Here is a 15,600-nt window from a genome sequence, read left to right on the forward strand (position 1 = left end):
CTGTTCAATACAGTACGTACTTTTGATTTGGGACCATTTTTGGATAGAAAAACAACAAACATCTCCTTTTACCTAAAATAAACTTATATAGTTTATTATTTTCTTCTCACCTTCTGAAAAATTGATCTGAAACCAAAATAAAACAACAATTTGTTTATTTTTAAATATTTCTTATATTTTTTAAATGCCGTTGTTTTTACATTAATAGTTTTTATTTTGTAGTTGTTGTGCTAATTATATGTTAAACATAAAAATTGTTTCTTCCTCTCGTATAAGTACTTGGTTTTGTTCTCGTTTTGATTGTGATCTATTAAGTTAATTTCTTCTTTTGATTTGTAGACTTGCTGTGAGGTTGCTCCTTGCAGTCGCAACTTTCTGTTGTTTGTTAATAAATTCGTAAAATTCGATGTTAAATGTAATAAACCATTTCATTGCTTCGTACAAATAAATGCATATAAAAACCGACTAAAATCGCTGCGGCGTTACTGCCGCAATCGCTATATAAACAAAGAGTGCTGCTGGCTGGTGAATTTCGTATTATTTGAAATAAGAGACAAATGAATTACGCTGGGGCTTGGGCCCAATAAATTCCCCCAAGTGAACACCTTAATCTGCGACTCTATTTTGTGGATTCTGTGTCTCTAATTTGTATGTTCATATTTCATGGCTGCTATTTACTCGCTTTTCATGGCTTGCATTATTTATTGTTTACTCGTAATTTAAGAGAGCTTTGTCTAAAAACAAATTTTGGCACATGGTTTCCAAAACGGGTTCGATTCGCACCTCTGCTCCTCCTAGACTTTATATGACTGTTTAATGGGTTTCCTTATGCTTTTTGTAGGCTAGTTAAAATACAGCTATGTACTCGTATTATTTGGATTATTCGATACGAACTAAGAGTTATATTAATTTGTAGTTTGTTTGTCTGCTCCTAACTTGGCTTTCGCTTTTTCTCCTTTTCTGCTGCTTGATTGAGTGTTTGTGATAATTCGAAATTTGATTACGACTTGTATTTGATTCTCCTACAGGCTCATTCTGGTTTCTTTCCTTATTTCGTTTTTAAAAACATTTATCTACAACTCGACGAATGACTGTTTATTGTAATGGAAACACTAAAGTGTGGTTACTTCGTTATAATGTCATATTTTCTATGAATACTGCTTTGAATTCAAATTCAGCTGGCGACATATTCGAGTGTGTGTACATCGGCTATATCGAATACATTTAGTTAACATTTTCATTGTGGCTTTACTTCTGTGTTCTGTTTTGTTTCTGTGTGAGTTCTCTCAGCGGAGTCATGCAACATTGTCAGTCCTTTGAGGGTTTACTTTTGATTATTTACAAAATATGCTCAGTACTCTACATGTACGGCGATTCGCTAACAACTAGATGAGTATTCTTTTCAATTGTATATCTCGGTATATAATATCGTATATACATGAGCACACGACTGTCTGTCTCATAAGGTAGACACGCACACGGACACATTTAAATATACATTCATATAAATTTGTACACAGCATATATCTGAGTTTTTGGTTTAGTTGAAATTTCAAGATTAAATTCCTCGTTTCTTCGCCCTGGTGCACTACGAACCCGAAACTTATAGACCTACTGTAGGAGTAGTACTATGTTTAGAGATACCCTCACCTAGAAGATCATCCTTTCTACATACGATACGAAAAACAGTTCGATTCGATTCGATACGATACGATAGTATGCGATAGTTTTGCAGTTAGTAGTTTGAGTTACAGTTTCGAGTGATATACGCATTAGTCGTTACGGATACTTAAGAGACTACGTTAGTATATATACATACAACATTTCTGGAAGTTCGACAACTGACCTGGGTTCTTTTTGGACACATGCCATATTCATTCACATACTTATACGTGGGATTATAGCATGCACAATCGTTAATACTTAGATGTAGTATGACCTCTATAAATACGGGCAGGAGTTTTATAATGGGAAGTGTTTTGATTCGGTATGTTTGGTTTTGGTTTTGGTTTTGGATGGTTGGTGCAGAATTTTGATACTGATTGTCCGAAAGTTTACTGAGTGTTATTCTCTTCTTTTTTTTCTTTTTGAGAGGGCAGGAGGGTATTACTGGGTTCAGGGCTGTTCCGAAAGTGGTGGAGTGGAGTGGGGGGCGGGGCTGGGTGGTTAGGTAACAAATGCATTATAAAAATGTACAAAAACGGCCCGGCTGCTGTTGCTAAATTTCTGGCTATCGGGGGGCCTGGCCTCATCCTATCTGCTGATCTTGCGATCAGATCTTACCAATGTCTCAGACGGATATCGAATAATCCGATTTCTCGCTAAGCAATTTCTGGCCAGGAGCGGGTGAATGTTGTTGTTGGCGTTGCTGTTGCAATGGCTGCTGTTGCTGTGGCTGCGGTGACTTTGAATGCGCTCGTTTGTGTGGTTGCTGTGGTGCCTGCTGTGGCTGCTGCTGCTGTTGGTGGTGCTGCTGCTGTTGTTGGTGGTGCTTCTGCTGCTGCTGCTGCTGCTGGTGGTGCTCCTGCTGCAGCTGGGAGGTGGTGGAGGAGGGTCGCGACCAGAGCGATGACCTCTGACCCAGCTTGAGCTTCTTAATCGTGTCCACATCGACCTCAACCTCGGCCAGCTCGATCCGTTCGCCCAGGCCGCCGTCCTCGGTGCGGTGGAAGGCGCCGGTGGTGCACTCGGCCTGCAGCTGGAGCGGATGCAGCGTGCGCAGGATGCCGGCCCTGGATGCGTGTTTTTTTTCGGGGGGTGGGAGGGTGGTGGGTGGCAATCGTTGGGGGGTGACGGGGGTGCAAGTACAAGAAAGGGTCCAGAGTTGGAGTTTTTTTCGGATTGCAACCACAGCATTCAAGCATTCATTCGGTTAAAGACCTAGTGGTGTAGTTCTAGTCTGGTTGTGTGGTTGGGTGTGCGTGGGTGGGCACGGTTCTCACGACCTGGTTTATCAGCTGAGGTTTTGTATCTGATATGAAGGAGATCTCAAGAAGATCTCTATAGAGATTTTTTAAAAAAATTATGAAGGTGTCTAAAAGTATGCTACGATTTATGCTTTCTATTTTTCAAGGCATACTTTTAGGCACCTTTAAATATTTCAGACGTTTTATTAGAAAACTCATCCAAATGTAATATTTATCCAATAGATAGTTACTGATCTCAGCTGAGCTACCAGGTCGTGAAAAGCTACCTTAACGGGCCCCCTCGGGGGGACCGCACACCTCACCGTAGGCCAGGTCTCATGTCTGATCTATCGGGTCCATGTAGGTGCAGGAGATCTCGCCGCTGTCGTAGCCGAAACCGTCCATGGCCTCCATGGCACCACCAACGTATTCACTCCCCCCATTGGCCGTATCCTATTTGGGCAGCGTGGGCGCTGTGAAGAACTTGGAGGAGAGCATGGCCGTCGAGGGGTTGAGCAAGGTCGACTGCTGCTGCAGCTGCTGCTGGTGGGGATGTGGTTGCTGGTGGGTCGTGTGGTGGTGCGGTGGCTCATGCGCGGGCATTATGGACTTGTGGGGAATGGGGCGGAACTGTGAGGAGGGCGGCATGCAGGCTACCAACGGGCTGTGGCCATTGCCGATCCCGTCCAGCCCCATCAGCTCCTGGCAGCCGGGACTCGACCCATCCAGCTGATGGAGCTTGGGCGTGATCAGGAGGGGCTGCTGTTGCTTCAGGCTACTACTGTTCGAATTGGAGGTGCTACTATGCTGGGGATTCGTGCTACTGCCCTGCAACTGCTGCTGCTTGTGAAACTGTTTCTGCTGCTGTGTACTGATCGATGGCGACTTGACCAATGTGGGTATGTGGCACTGTATGGAGTCTTGCGATTTGAAGGTGCTCGATATGGATTTCAGATTTCCGCCGCGCGGCGATAGAATTTTGTTCGAATTGCTCGATGTCGATGGTGTGGCTGTCGTATTGGTGGCTGTGGTGTTCGTGTTGCTGGTGGTGTTGTTGTTCATTTTGTTGCTGTTGTGGTGGCGCGGTGTGGTATTGGTGGAAAACTGATATTGCTGATGATGATACCTGGAGCGACCGCGGCGGGGCAATGATTTCTGTTCGGACATTGGTGACAGATCGGAGGAGGTGCTTGACTGTGCTCCGTGGTAGATGATGCCTGCGACAAATGGTACAAATCACAGCAATTCGCAACAGCGGATTGTTTGATCAACGGATCAATATCAATATCAATGGTGGTTCGCAGCGCAGACGGAGATGTTAGAGGGGAAGAAAAGAACAGAAAAATAAAGAGCGGGCTGATAGAGAGTTCTTTTTGGCTGGGGGGAACACTAAATAAAAAAGTACTTATTGCTAACTTATTGTTACTAACACGATTTACGAATTACGAATTACAAATCGGGTGGCTTAGTCTTATTTGTTGGCCTGATCTTAGTTGTTGGTGTAGAGTTTTTGGTGCTGTGTCTGATTGGCCTACTACAGATATGTTATCGAGATATTGTGGTTTGGAAAGTGTTGTATTAGTCTAGAGTCTGCAAAAACAAAGCAACACAAAAAGAGAGTTCAGCGGGCAGTTTACTTTATGGGCTAAAGTTAACTAAAGCAAAAAGCCTGGGAACTGAGAGCAAGGAATTTCTGCAGTGAAAGTCTTTTCAAAATAATTATTATATATAAATTAATTTTAAAGTAAAAAAAAGTATTTTTTTTAATTAAAAAGTCCCAGGAATTTTGTAAAGGTTAGTTTTTATTTCTTTCACTCCAAAATTGTGTTAAATAAAATGTCTTCAAAGCTTTCACCGCAGATGGAAACCAAAAGAATACTTCTATATTTTTGATGATCTGATCAATTGCATCCAATATTTTAAAGGTATTCCCCCAAACTTGGACTTACTGTGCTTGATCTTGCCCTCGTGCTGGTTGGAGGACTCGGTGCGACTGGAGGTCAGCTGGTCCTGGTCCGATTCCGACTCCTCGCTCTCCGGCTCCGTCTTCCTCGAGTGGCGCCTCCGGTTCTTGGACTGCACATGGAACAGAGCGGGAAATTAGTCTGGATCTGCAACTGCCTGCGGCTATGCGGCAGCTAGCGACTACAAAAGCGCCCTGGGATGGAACGCTCCTCGAACAAAAGAAAGGGTTACGGGTAGGAACTGAAGATTGGCAGACTGGTGACATGGATCCGGGGAGTCGGGATCCCCTTCGCATGATTTACGGCATTGCAATTAACGTGAACTGAAGGGCAAACACAAACAAATGGACGAGCAGAGAACAACATAAAAAGCACGTAGTACACTTAGGAAAACACTAATTGTGGCAGGACCACACGGATCAATGGAGGAGTAGAGTACAGTAGAGAGAGAGAGCTAAATCAAAGAAATGAATAAACAAACGCACGATATTATGGAACGGTGAGGTCTGATAATAATTATGAATTGTCTTTAGTGGACGTTGGTGGTGGTGGTGGTGATGGGTGGTGGTTGGTGGGTTCAGTACCGCGGCTGGTGGTGGCGACGAGCAGCCCTCGGCCAAGGCCCGCTCGTGGTACATGAACGAGTGGAGCAGCGTGTTGGCCGGGCCGCCGTGGTGCGGCTGCGACATGTTGCCCCCAGCCTCCGACAGCTGGAAGGTGGCGTACGGCGAGATGTCCTCGGAGGTTTCTGCGAAAAGACCTCGGGCGGTTAGCGTTGCTGATCGAGTGGATAAAACAGGCAGCCATCAAGGGTGTTACAGAAATCTCAAGGGGTTTCCCCGTCAGTCAGTATGTCAAAACTCCCAAGATGTTAAGAGATTTCGATTCTTGGAATTATTGTTTGATTTTCAAATAAATTTTATTCTTTCTTTATCTTACTTTAATGGCTTTAAACCAGTGGTTGCTAGCAGAATCAGCACACATACGATGAAAACTCGCATTGGGATTGTGTGAGTAGTTGCAGTTACTCTGCTTTACAGAGTACGTGTTCGCCGAAAAGCTGGCAGCGCAGCGGCAGAGAAATTGGCTATTGAAGCTTTTATATTTTATGCCCGAGATTTCTGCGCCACCCCTTGTTAGCCAGTCACTCACCTGGAATCTTATCGTTGTTCTGCATGGACACCTTGTGAATGGTGGCATAGTAGCGCTCCCGCTGGGCAGCCTCTGAGTTGGCTCGATTCTCGAGTGATTCCTTTTGAATGTGATTGGCTTGCTCTGCGTGCGGTGGTGCATTTTTAAGCACTGAGTCAATTAGTGGGTCATTGAATGTGGTTAGGACTTTATTGCTATGCTTACTGTGTCGGTAGCAGACGATGACCATGATGATGGTGCAGAACAATCCCGATACGGCGGCAATGCTGGGGATGAGCAGGTTCATATTGGCGAAAATCACAGTGGTCTGACCGCGATGGCCACGATGCACGATTTCCGGCGGCGGTGGATCTCCGTCCTTGGTCAGGGTCACAAATGAGAAGTCCGCCTGAGAGATTCCAGCCACGTTATGCGCCTCCATGCGAAGTTGGTAGAGGGTCGATGGCTTCAGATTGTTGACCACTATGCGACGTTGTGGCTTCAGGGCATTGGATACTGAAATGGAGAAGATTTAGCAATAATTAGGTACAGATGTCAAACTTACAAAGCTCTTAAAAAAAAAGAAAAAATGCAGAAATAATATTACACATGAAATTTAATATTATTTAGGGCCGATTTCTCAATGTCAAGTTAACTTTTGTTACGAAAACATTCAGTTACTCTTTTACTCTATTGAAATGGGGAAGTTTTAGCAATAATTAGATACAGGTATATATTTAGAAAGCTCTTAATAAAAAGAAAAACTGCAGAAATGTTACAAAATTGAATATTGTTTGGGGCCGAATTCTCCCGTCCCGTTAACTTTTGCCGTAGGGTTAAAATGATTTTACGAAAACATTCAGTTAATCTATTACTCTATTGGATTAGTATTTATCTAACCTTAATCTGTAAACTAACTGTATTTATCTGGCAGTTAACTATATCTTAACCGGACAATGAGCAAACGGTTGAATTTAAACAACAAAACTCACCCAGCACCCATTCGGCGTCCGGATCCTCGGTGACCGCCTTGTACTGCAGCACAAAGTACAGCAGGGGACAGCCATTGTCCGGCCAGGAGTGCAATCGAACCAGCAGCGAGGTCGAGTTGGGGGCCAGAAGGGCGGTGGAGGCAGGATGACCAGGTGACTGACCCTGAGTGCGCACATGGAGCATGGTGCTGGTGGGCGAGGTGCCCACCTTGTTCTGGGCACTCAGGTGGATCTGGTACGTGCTGCCACACACTAAGCCCTTCAGTTCGTGACTGGAGGCATGTCGCGACAACTGCATCTCCTCTGCGTTTCCATTGGTCCTCCTATAGAACAATGTGTAGCCGGTGATGGGTGCGTTGCCCGTGAAGTCGCACTTCCAGTGCATCAAAATGCTGCTCGAGGTGGCGCTGGTTACATACAAAACGGGCGCCGTGGGCGGAACCTGCACCATGAGGGTGTGCGTCAAACGATCCGTTCCAATGCCATTGTCCACCTGGCAACTGTAGTTGCCTCCGTCGGCCAGCTGCAGGCTGGAGATGATCAGATCCCCGCTGTCCAGCAGCTGGGAGTTGTGCATGCCGCCCTGTCGCAAAGCCACGTCCGCCTTGAACCACTCCCTCTTCGGTTTGCCCACCGCCGTGCAGGGCAACGTCACCGTGGATCGCCAGGGTCTGACCACGGGACCACCGAAGGAGATGATCCTCGCGGGCACCCGATTCGTGGTGATCTGCGAGGACACCCGCGAGCTCTTACCCTCACCCACCCGCGTGCTGGCCGTCACCCAGAACTGGTACTCCATATGCGGATGCAGACCCTTCGCCTCGTAATAAGCCTGCTGCGACGGCAGGCTCCGCTTCTCGTTGTTCAGCTCCTCGCGACCGTTGACCACGCGGGTATACAAACTAAACTTGGTGATCACCCCGTTGGGTTCGGTGGGCGGCAGCCAGGAGATGTACAGGGACTGCGATGAGCTGGAAACCACCTTGATGTCCGCCGGTGCCTCGGGCACATCCTCCTCGCTGTGGCAAAACAATGGCTTCGAGACCACACCATCGCCCATTCGTGTGTGGGCCAGAACCTGAATGCTGTAATTGGTATACTTGCGCAATCCCGTCAGCACCATGGTGAGTGCCGTGGTCTTCCTCGACTCCACCTCGTCCTTGCTGGGCTGAATGTCGTCGATGATGGGCTCGAATATCAGCTTGTATCCCTGCAGCAGGCCATTAGTGTGGTAGATTGGCGGTGGTTGCCAGGACACCTGAAGTGATTGCGAAGACAGGGCGGCACAGCGCACATCCTCCGGCGGGCGACTGGGAACTGGATGAGGGGAGAGAATATAATTAAATTAGAAATAATAAATAAACAAAAAATGAAGCCAGCCAAAGCTTATATACCCTTGCAGATCATTCCTATTAGTTTACAAATCGCAAAAATGTTAAATTTCCTATTATTTCTCATTAATTTTCCGATAAGATAAAGTAGTTCGATTTTAATAAAATTAAAATTGCAATTTGGAAATATTTAAAAAGAGTCATATCCCAGAATAGAAAAGATTACGAAAAAACCAACGAAGCAATAATTTTTTCCTATTATATATTCGATATAGTCGTCCGATTTTGATAAAATTAAATTCGAAATTCAGAATTAGATAAAAAATGGTATTTCCAAAAGAAGGTGGTTATATGTTAAAAAACACCCAAGACATAATTTTTTTACATTTTTTTTTACCGATTATTCCTATGGGATATAGCTATGACATGCAAACTTCTAACTGAAATCATATTACCCTCTGCAGGGGTATAAAAACTCATCCCATTTATTACCATCTTCCATTGTCTGAGCAGCTGTGGGTTCCGACAGAGGTCCCGGTCCCACCTGATTGAAGGCCTGCACCACCACCGTGTATCTGGCAAACTTAGCTAACCCACTGAGCAGCAACTCTCCATTGCCGCCATCGTAGTCCCCGGAAACGGAGGTAAAGTTGTAGGCCGTATTCCCCGAGCTGGACAGTTTGTAGCCCACATTGTAGCCCTGAATGTCGCCATGTCGCAATTCCGGCAGCGGAGCCACCCAGCTGATGAGCAGCTCGGTGGAGGACAGAGGTCGGGCCGAAAGGCTAAGGGGAGGTCCTGCTGGTCGCTGTGGTTCTGTGCGGACAATGAGCTCCTGGCTGGGTGCACTACGTCCTGCGGAGCCCTCGGCAATCACACGGAAGGCGTAACGCGTCGCCGGCTTGAGGTTCTCGATCAGGGCATTGAAATGCGGCGGATCCTTGACCTCTATTTGCTGCCACTGCTCCACAAACAAGGCTGGTGGAAGAGAACCTTGTTTAAATGGTAAATGATACCTATATGATATATCTGAAGCTACTAAAAAATCTTGTTAACGTACGATCTGCCTCGTGGAACTCCACCAGGTACTTGGTCACATCGCCCGTGCCCAGAGTCTTCGGTTGCCACTTGATGTTCACCGATCGGCTGCTGATCATCGCCGCCTCCAGGACGCTGGGCGGCAGTGGTGGCTCCTGGACCTGCAGCTGCACCAGCTGCTGATCGTTCCCGTACAGATTGCTGGCCCTGCAGAAGTACGGACCACTGTCGGTGGCATCCACAGTGCGGATTTGCAGCTCCGCAGACACTCCGTCCGGCGTGGCCTCCTGCTTCACCGAGATTCTGAAGGGGAATGAAGAAGGATTCAGTTTCGTTTCTCCAGAATTCAAGCAAAATCACCCACTTGTAATTGGTTGATGGATTCAGCGTATTCTTGCCCGAGCGCATCCAAACAATGTTAATCGGCTTGTCGCCACTAACGGCGCACTGAAGCAGCGCCGTGTCGCCCTTTTTCACCATCACGGAGCGGGAAGTCGAGGAGAAGTACGGCGAGGCTGAAAATGGCAAGCATTTCGCCCATTTTAATTACGGCCGTGATTCCCGCAGGGCCTCCAAGGCAGAGCAATTAACCAAATTGCCAGAGCAGCTTTCCCCCTCTCTCTGCTGAAATACTCACAGTTCACTTTCAGCTGGATGACCTTTCCGATGCCGGTGCCGATTCCATTGTTGGCCTGGCACAGATAGAAGCCCTCGCGATCCTCCTTAACGTGCTGCAGGAGCAGGGAGCCGTTGCCCAGGAGCTTGGTGAAGGGACGCTCGCGAACCTCCTCGTACTCGCCCGATTTGCTGCCTGTAAAGTGTCATTGAAAAATCGTGGAAAGTGGGTTAATCCGGCTGCGATATCTGCACTCAAAATATATATCCTTTTTATTAAAATATACTATTGTTAATTTTTAATTAATAAAACTAATTAGTGATTTTCAGGTAATAAAATAAGAATGCAATATAATTTTTTTATGTTTAAAATACATTTTTGTATAATTTTGTACAAATGAAATAATCTAAAATATTTTTTAACAATTGAACAACACTTTAACAAGTAATAAATTACTTTAATTGGGATTTAAAATATTTAATTTAATATCTACATTTAAAATTATAAACTTGGAAATATGCAATATTGATTCAAAGTATTTACTACCCTTAAAAAGATTCTTACCTGTAGCCTTCTTCCAAACTATACTCGGTGTTGGAACACCCTGCGCCTGGCAATGCAGCATAATGTGGCGGTTGCGCTCTACATTCGCGTCCACGGGCTCGACAATCCAGCGAGGCGGCACTACGGGGCGTATGCGTGATATGAAGAGTTAGTTAGTTTACTTGGAAAATGGCTGGGAGCACAGAACGAATAATTCAAATGAAAACTGCTAAGACATACAGTAAGAGTAATGGTTCTTAGAGAGAGTTATAGAGAGAGAGAGACAGAGACAGAGAGGAAAAGTGAAGATTTCTGGCAAAGTAAAAAACGGCATAAAAGAATTTTGCTGTTTACGATCTTAAGATTTTCATTGTGCCTAGCACAAATGTAAAAACTGGTTGAATAGTGGTAGCAATATAGTAGGAACTTTTCAACTAATATACAAAAGGATAGTTTGCTTTTGGGTGGTTTGCTTTCAAAATCAAATACAAAAAGAATTTCATATGCAACTCAGTCAAAAATGGAACAAAAATTAATGTTTACTCTTTCAGGTTTTCATGTTTATGGGGAATCGTTTAGGAATGTCCGTGGGGTAAATTAATTATGATTTCATTTGTTGGTGTGCAAGGATTTTATTTTTATTTCTTTTTCGTTTATTCAAATTGATCGCTTTCTCTTTTGTGTGTTTTCTTTGATTCGCCCACGCTCTGTGCCTCACGGTACTTTGATGGTTGTTTAAAAAAATCGCAAAAAAGGCTTAATATGTTCTGGTATATTCGGCGCATAAATTAAATAACAAAGGCATGCCAGAAGCGAAATTGAAAATATATTTGCATAGAAATTATAGAATGCGCAACATAAATGTGAACGTAGTGTGAGTTTTATAGTTGAACACGCAGCTAACAAAACACGAAAAAAGCGAAAACAATAAAATGGGATTTCAATAAAAATCACCCCCCAAAACACCTCCTGTCCATTCCAGTGGACTGGCGTTTTCAATAAATTATAAACTGTTTACTTAGCAGCTGCATTTAATTGCCAGCCTTTGTTTGTGCAGCAATAACGAAATGAAAAATATTAATTAAAAATTAAACCCGAACAAGGAGCAAATTATAGAGCTCCAAATGAAATTAACATCTGGCCCAGGGCAAAGTATTAATTAAAATGATTTCTGGTTATGACGGTATTTTTTCTCAGGGATTATTTTGCAGTAGTACAAAGCGTTTGGGGTTCGGGGTTCGTGGGGTTCTTGGGGACAGCGTGTCTAATTCGAATACGGAAAAAATCTTTGCACACAACAACACAGCAGCGTCAGCCCGGGAAAATGGAAAATGGAAATGGGGCATTGGCAAAATAAATAAATTAAATTTTGAAAACTGTGTACGTCAAGCGCTTTGCTTGGCAAATGAAAATAAATATAATTGCCCACCCCCGAGACTGGCTGGCGAAATCGGGTGGAAAAAGCTTAACGGAGCAATCTGTGTGTGAAAGGAGGAGAACCCAAAAACGAATTAAAACCAGAGCTTAAGAACCGAGGAGGACGAAACGAAGAGAGAGCAAGCAAATCATAAATAAATGGAAATTAAAATTCATTTGTCACAGCACTACGCGCATGCAGATGGCACAGAGCAAACTAAAAATTGCATTTCTACCATGTACAGTCGGCATGCAGAAACAAAAAGTGCAGCTCGCTGGCCGCTTCTAGATAAAAACATTCATTCTCAACTACATTAGCAAATACTGCGAAGCTTTAAGTTTCTTATCCATTTATTTTCGGTTCGTTCTCCTTAATTTATTTTCTTTATTTTTGTGGTTTAGTTCACTTTGCTCTGCAATGGGATTATGTTTAAGCGTTTTGTCATTCACACGCACACACACAGGCAATCAGGCACTCACACAAGCGAAAGGGGTTGTACACCGAAACAAATTGCTGGTATTAAAACTGTAACTTTATTTTCCACATCTTTAGATTAGAATTTTCGACAAATTATAAATTATAAGTTATTAGAATTATTTTTATAAATTATTTAAATTTACTGAATTTACTAAATTCTCCAGATACCAAAAGTTAAATTAAATAAAATTGGTTGTACTTAAAATTTGTATCAATTAAATTAAATTTAATGATCAATAAATTTGTTTCGGTGTGGAAATATAGTAAGCGATTAGAGAGGCCAAAACCAAATTGAAGCGTAAGCGCGAGTTTCATAGCATCTTCGGCGGATTTTGGGTGGATTGTTGGCTTTTATGCGAACTCATTCTTTTTCAGCGCTCGCCTTGTTTATTCGTTCGTTAATTAAGCACAGCACATTGAGCATAGTAGATGAAGTTGAGTTTTCGGAAGCTGCAAGTCAAAAATGAAGAGAGGAGCCAAGGGTAACGGAGGAGTTTCTGCATTTATCCTGCAGACCGAGCAGCAGCCCAATGGCCGGCAACCAAAAAAAGGATATAGCGAATAAGGCAAATGAATCTTAAAGCAGCTTATTTTTCCATGTTTATGCAAGAGTATTTGTATAAATTATAAATTACAGCTAATCACGAATGCTGTGCGCCCTCCGAGCTCTCGAAAATGAGGGACCGCCAATTGAATTTCGCCCGGAGAGCGCACATAATTTATGCATCTAAAAAACCCGACTTTTCGTGTAAGAAGCGGTTCAAATAATATGCAGCAAATCAAAAGAGATATTCATAAGCTTGATACGTATGTAATTTGTTAGATTTTTGGTTACGAAGCGCATAAGAAGCAGTGCAGTTAAAACGGTTTACCTGGTGAGACGGTTGTCAAAAAAACCCACAGCGTGCCAAAGCGACTTAAGGGTGGCGGGGAACTCTTAATTGTAGATTAGTAGGGTTTTTCGGGGTTTTTAAGCGGTACGTTTTTATGGAGTTATGGGGAGTTCTTTTTCTTAGTGAGAGTCAAAAAATCAAAGGGCCTTCGGGCTGGGCAACGTTCAGTTGCGCCGGAGCTAATCGAGAGCCCAAAAAAAGCTGGATCAGCCTATTGTTATTCTTTGTTGTTAAAAATCAACCAAAAATATCATCAACAACTGAAAATACCATTAAGAAGCTGTTCTTGAATACATCAGCGGGAAAGCAAAAAGTTATTTAGGGGCAAGTGAAGTTCGCTTAGTTTTGTATGCGTGTGTTTTTGTTAATTGTGTGTGAAGAGAAAAAATATCGCCATGTTTGGTAAAGTCGTTAAAATGTTTAAAAAATATATCTTTAATATTATCACTTATGGTCCTCATTAAAAAAGCCACTAAGGACTTGAAAACATTTATTCTGCGCCTATAAGTATGCAATTAATTTTACCTTCTTACTATTTGCCTTCCTCGTTTTGTAAACGAAAATTGTATTGCATACTTATAGACGGTTCAATAATTGTTTTGAAACCCTCAAGTTTCTACGAAATACTTTTATTTAATGATAGCTTCGACAACCAAAGGCTCTGATATTTTAGTATTTTTCTCTTTTCGTGTCTGGTGTTTAACTGTGGTGATGGGTACGCTAGTACGCTACCTTTGACCTGCAACAGGGCCGTATACTTGATCTCGGCCGCCGGATTCTTGGCCACGCACGTGTACTCGCCGGAATGCGTGGCCGACAGCGATGGAATGCTGAGCAGCGAGCTGTACTGGTCTAGCATGGTGACATTGGCCCCCAAAAGGTCGGGCAGCGGATCACCGTCCTTCAGCCAGATGAGCTTCAGCGGCGGATCGCCCCGGGACACCCCGCAGACGGTCCTCGTCCGCATGCCCTCGGCCAAGCCCTCCTGGAAGGCGAACGGTTCTATGCTCGGCGGCACTGCAAGAGGAAAGATCAGGCGAAACGGGTTAAGATTGGCACTGGTGAGAGGAGACGGCGACACCTGCGAGATTCCCACGTTGATTGTTGATTGCTGATTCTTGATTCTCGATTGTCAATTTGTACGCTCTGTAAACCTTCGCAGTTTTGTTAACACATTCGAATGAAAACGCTACTTAATCTTGTACAAACATTCCGAAAGTGGAAACATCATTTACAAAGGATAGCAAGAATATATAAAGTATAGGTATATGCAATTCAATGGTTCTGTGTTACATGGTACATGGAATCAAAGTGCATACGAAAGGAAACTCAACTACTTGCAACTAAACGGGATTACGGATACTGGATAACTGGATAACTGGCTAGCTCGGACTCAAGTCGATCGTTATTTTTACCATTGACCAGCAGGGCCTGCGAGTTCTCCACCTCGGCGGCCGAGTTGCGCACCACACAGGAGTAGTTGCCGGTGTGATCGCTGCCCAGGTTCTCGATTACCAGGATGCTGTTGTACTGGTCCACCTGTTTCACCGACATGTGCTGGGTGGGATCGATGGGGCGGCCGTCCTTGCGCCAGTTGATGGTCAATGGAAGATCGCCCTTCACCACCGAACAGGTGAGCGAGGCCCGATCGCCCATGTTCAGCTGCAGGATGCTCGTTTGGAAGGGACTGAGCTTCGGCGGCACTGCAAGGGATCAGCCAAGGATTGATGAGCCAAAGGGGGGAAGCAGAAGGAGCCGGGCAAAAAGGTTTGCGATTTATGAAAATTTAATCAGCGCGGCGCTTCATTAGGGCGCGAATTCATTAACATTAACACTAATGAAAAAAACGGAACCGCTTGCCGTTGCTCTCCTTCAGCTTCCTTTTCTCGCTTTTTTTTTTTAATTTACCAACTTTTAAGCTTAGATTATTGCGCATATTTAATTACAGCAGAGGCAAAAAGGAACTTGTACACACACCCGGCTGAGAGCCAAAACAAAACAAAATTAAGCAGAATCGCAAAAAGTGAAAAAAGTAAGAGAAAAGTTATGCAAAAAGGTTGGCAAAAAGGTTGGGACAACTTGAAGCGCCATAGGAAACTACTTAGTTTGCTGTTAATAATTAAAATGCAATTTTCACTTCGTTTCGTAGCCCGCCGCTTGATGTCATCGTTGCTGAAAAAGCTGTGAAAGAAACCAACCTCGACCTCCTCTTGTTCATCTATTTTTTTTGTACTCGTTTTTTGTTTGTTTTTCCTGGGTTTTCTTTGGGTTCTTAGTTTCTCGTCTCACATA

The 15,600-nt window shown here is 44.0% G+C and overlaps 1 protein-coding gene across 15 annotated transcripts in view; it reads right to left on the reverse strand.

The window, feature by feature from the left end:
- Positions 1–186: 186 nt before the first annotated feature.
- The window catches only part of Dscam2 (Down syndrome cell adhesion molecule 2), a 33,266-nt gene continuing 17,852 nt past the window's right edge, over positions 187–15,600 (reverse strand). Inside the window, exons 10-22 of one of the 15 annotated variants that reach the window (XM_070214682.1) lie at positions 14,041–14,325; positions 10,543–10,662; positions 10,000–10,173; positions 9,727–9,877; positions 9,385–9,665; positions 8,817–9,302; positions 6,994–8,310; positions 6,227–6,517; positions 6,023–6,172; positions 5,455–5,618; positions 4,856–4,982; positions 4,033–4,123; positions 187–2,732 (exon numbers count right to left, since the gene is read on the reverse strand). In XM_070214682.1, the coding sequence (XP_070070783.1) occupies positions 2,291–2,732; positions 4,033–4,123; positions 4,856–4,982; positions 5,455–5,618; positions 6,023–6,172; positions 6,227–6,517; positions 6,994–8,310; positions 8,817–9,302; positions 9,385–9,665; positions 9,727–9,877; positions 10,000–10,173; positions 10,543–10,662; positions 14,041–14,325 (4,079 nt within the window). In that variant the 3' untranslated portion in view covers positions 187–2,290. Of the gene's footprint in view, positions 2,733–3,145; positions 4,497–4,855; positions 4,983–5,355; positions 5,619–6,022; positions 6,173–6,226; positions 6,518–6,993; positions 8,311–8,816; positions 9,318–9,384; positions 9,666–9,726; positions 9,878–9,999; positions 10,174–10,542; positions 10,663–14,040; positions 14,326–14,723; positions 15,012–15,600 lie in introns of those variants that run through there. The other 14 variants (XM_070214683.1, XM_070214677.1, XM_070214674.1 and 11 more) reach the window with 14 other exon arrangements.

Source organism: Drosophila takahashii, chromosome 3L, assembly GCF_030179915.1.
Source record: "Drosophila takahashii strain IR98-3 E-12201 chromosome 3L, DtakHiC1v2, whole genome shotgun sequence".
Lineage (NCBI taxonomy): Eukaryota > Metazoa > Arthropoda > Insecta > Diptera > Drosophilidae > Drosophila > Drosophila takahashii.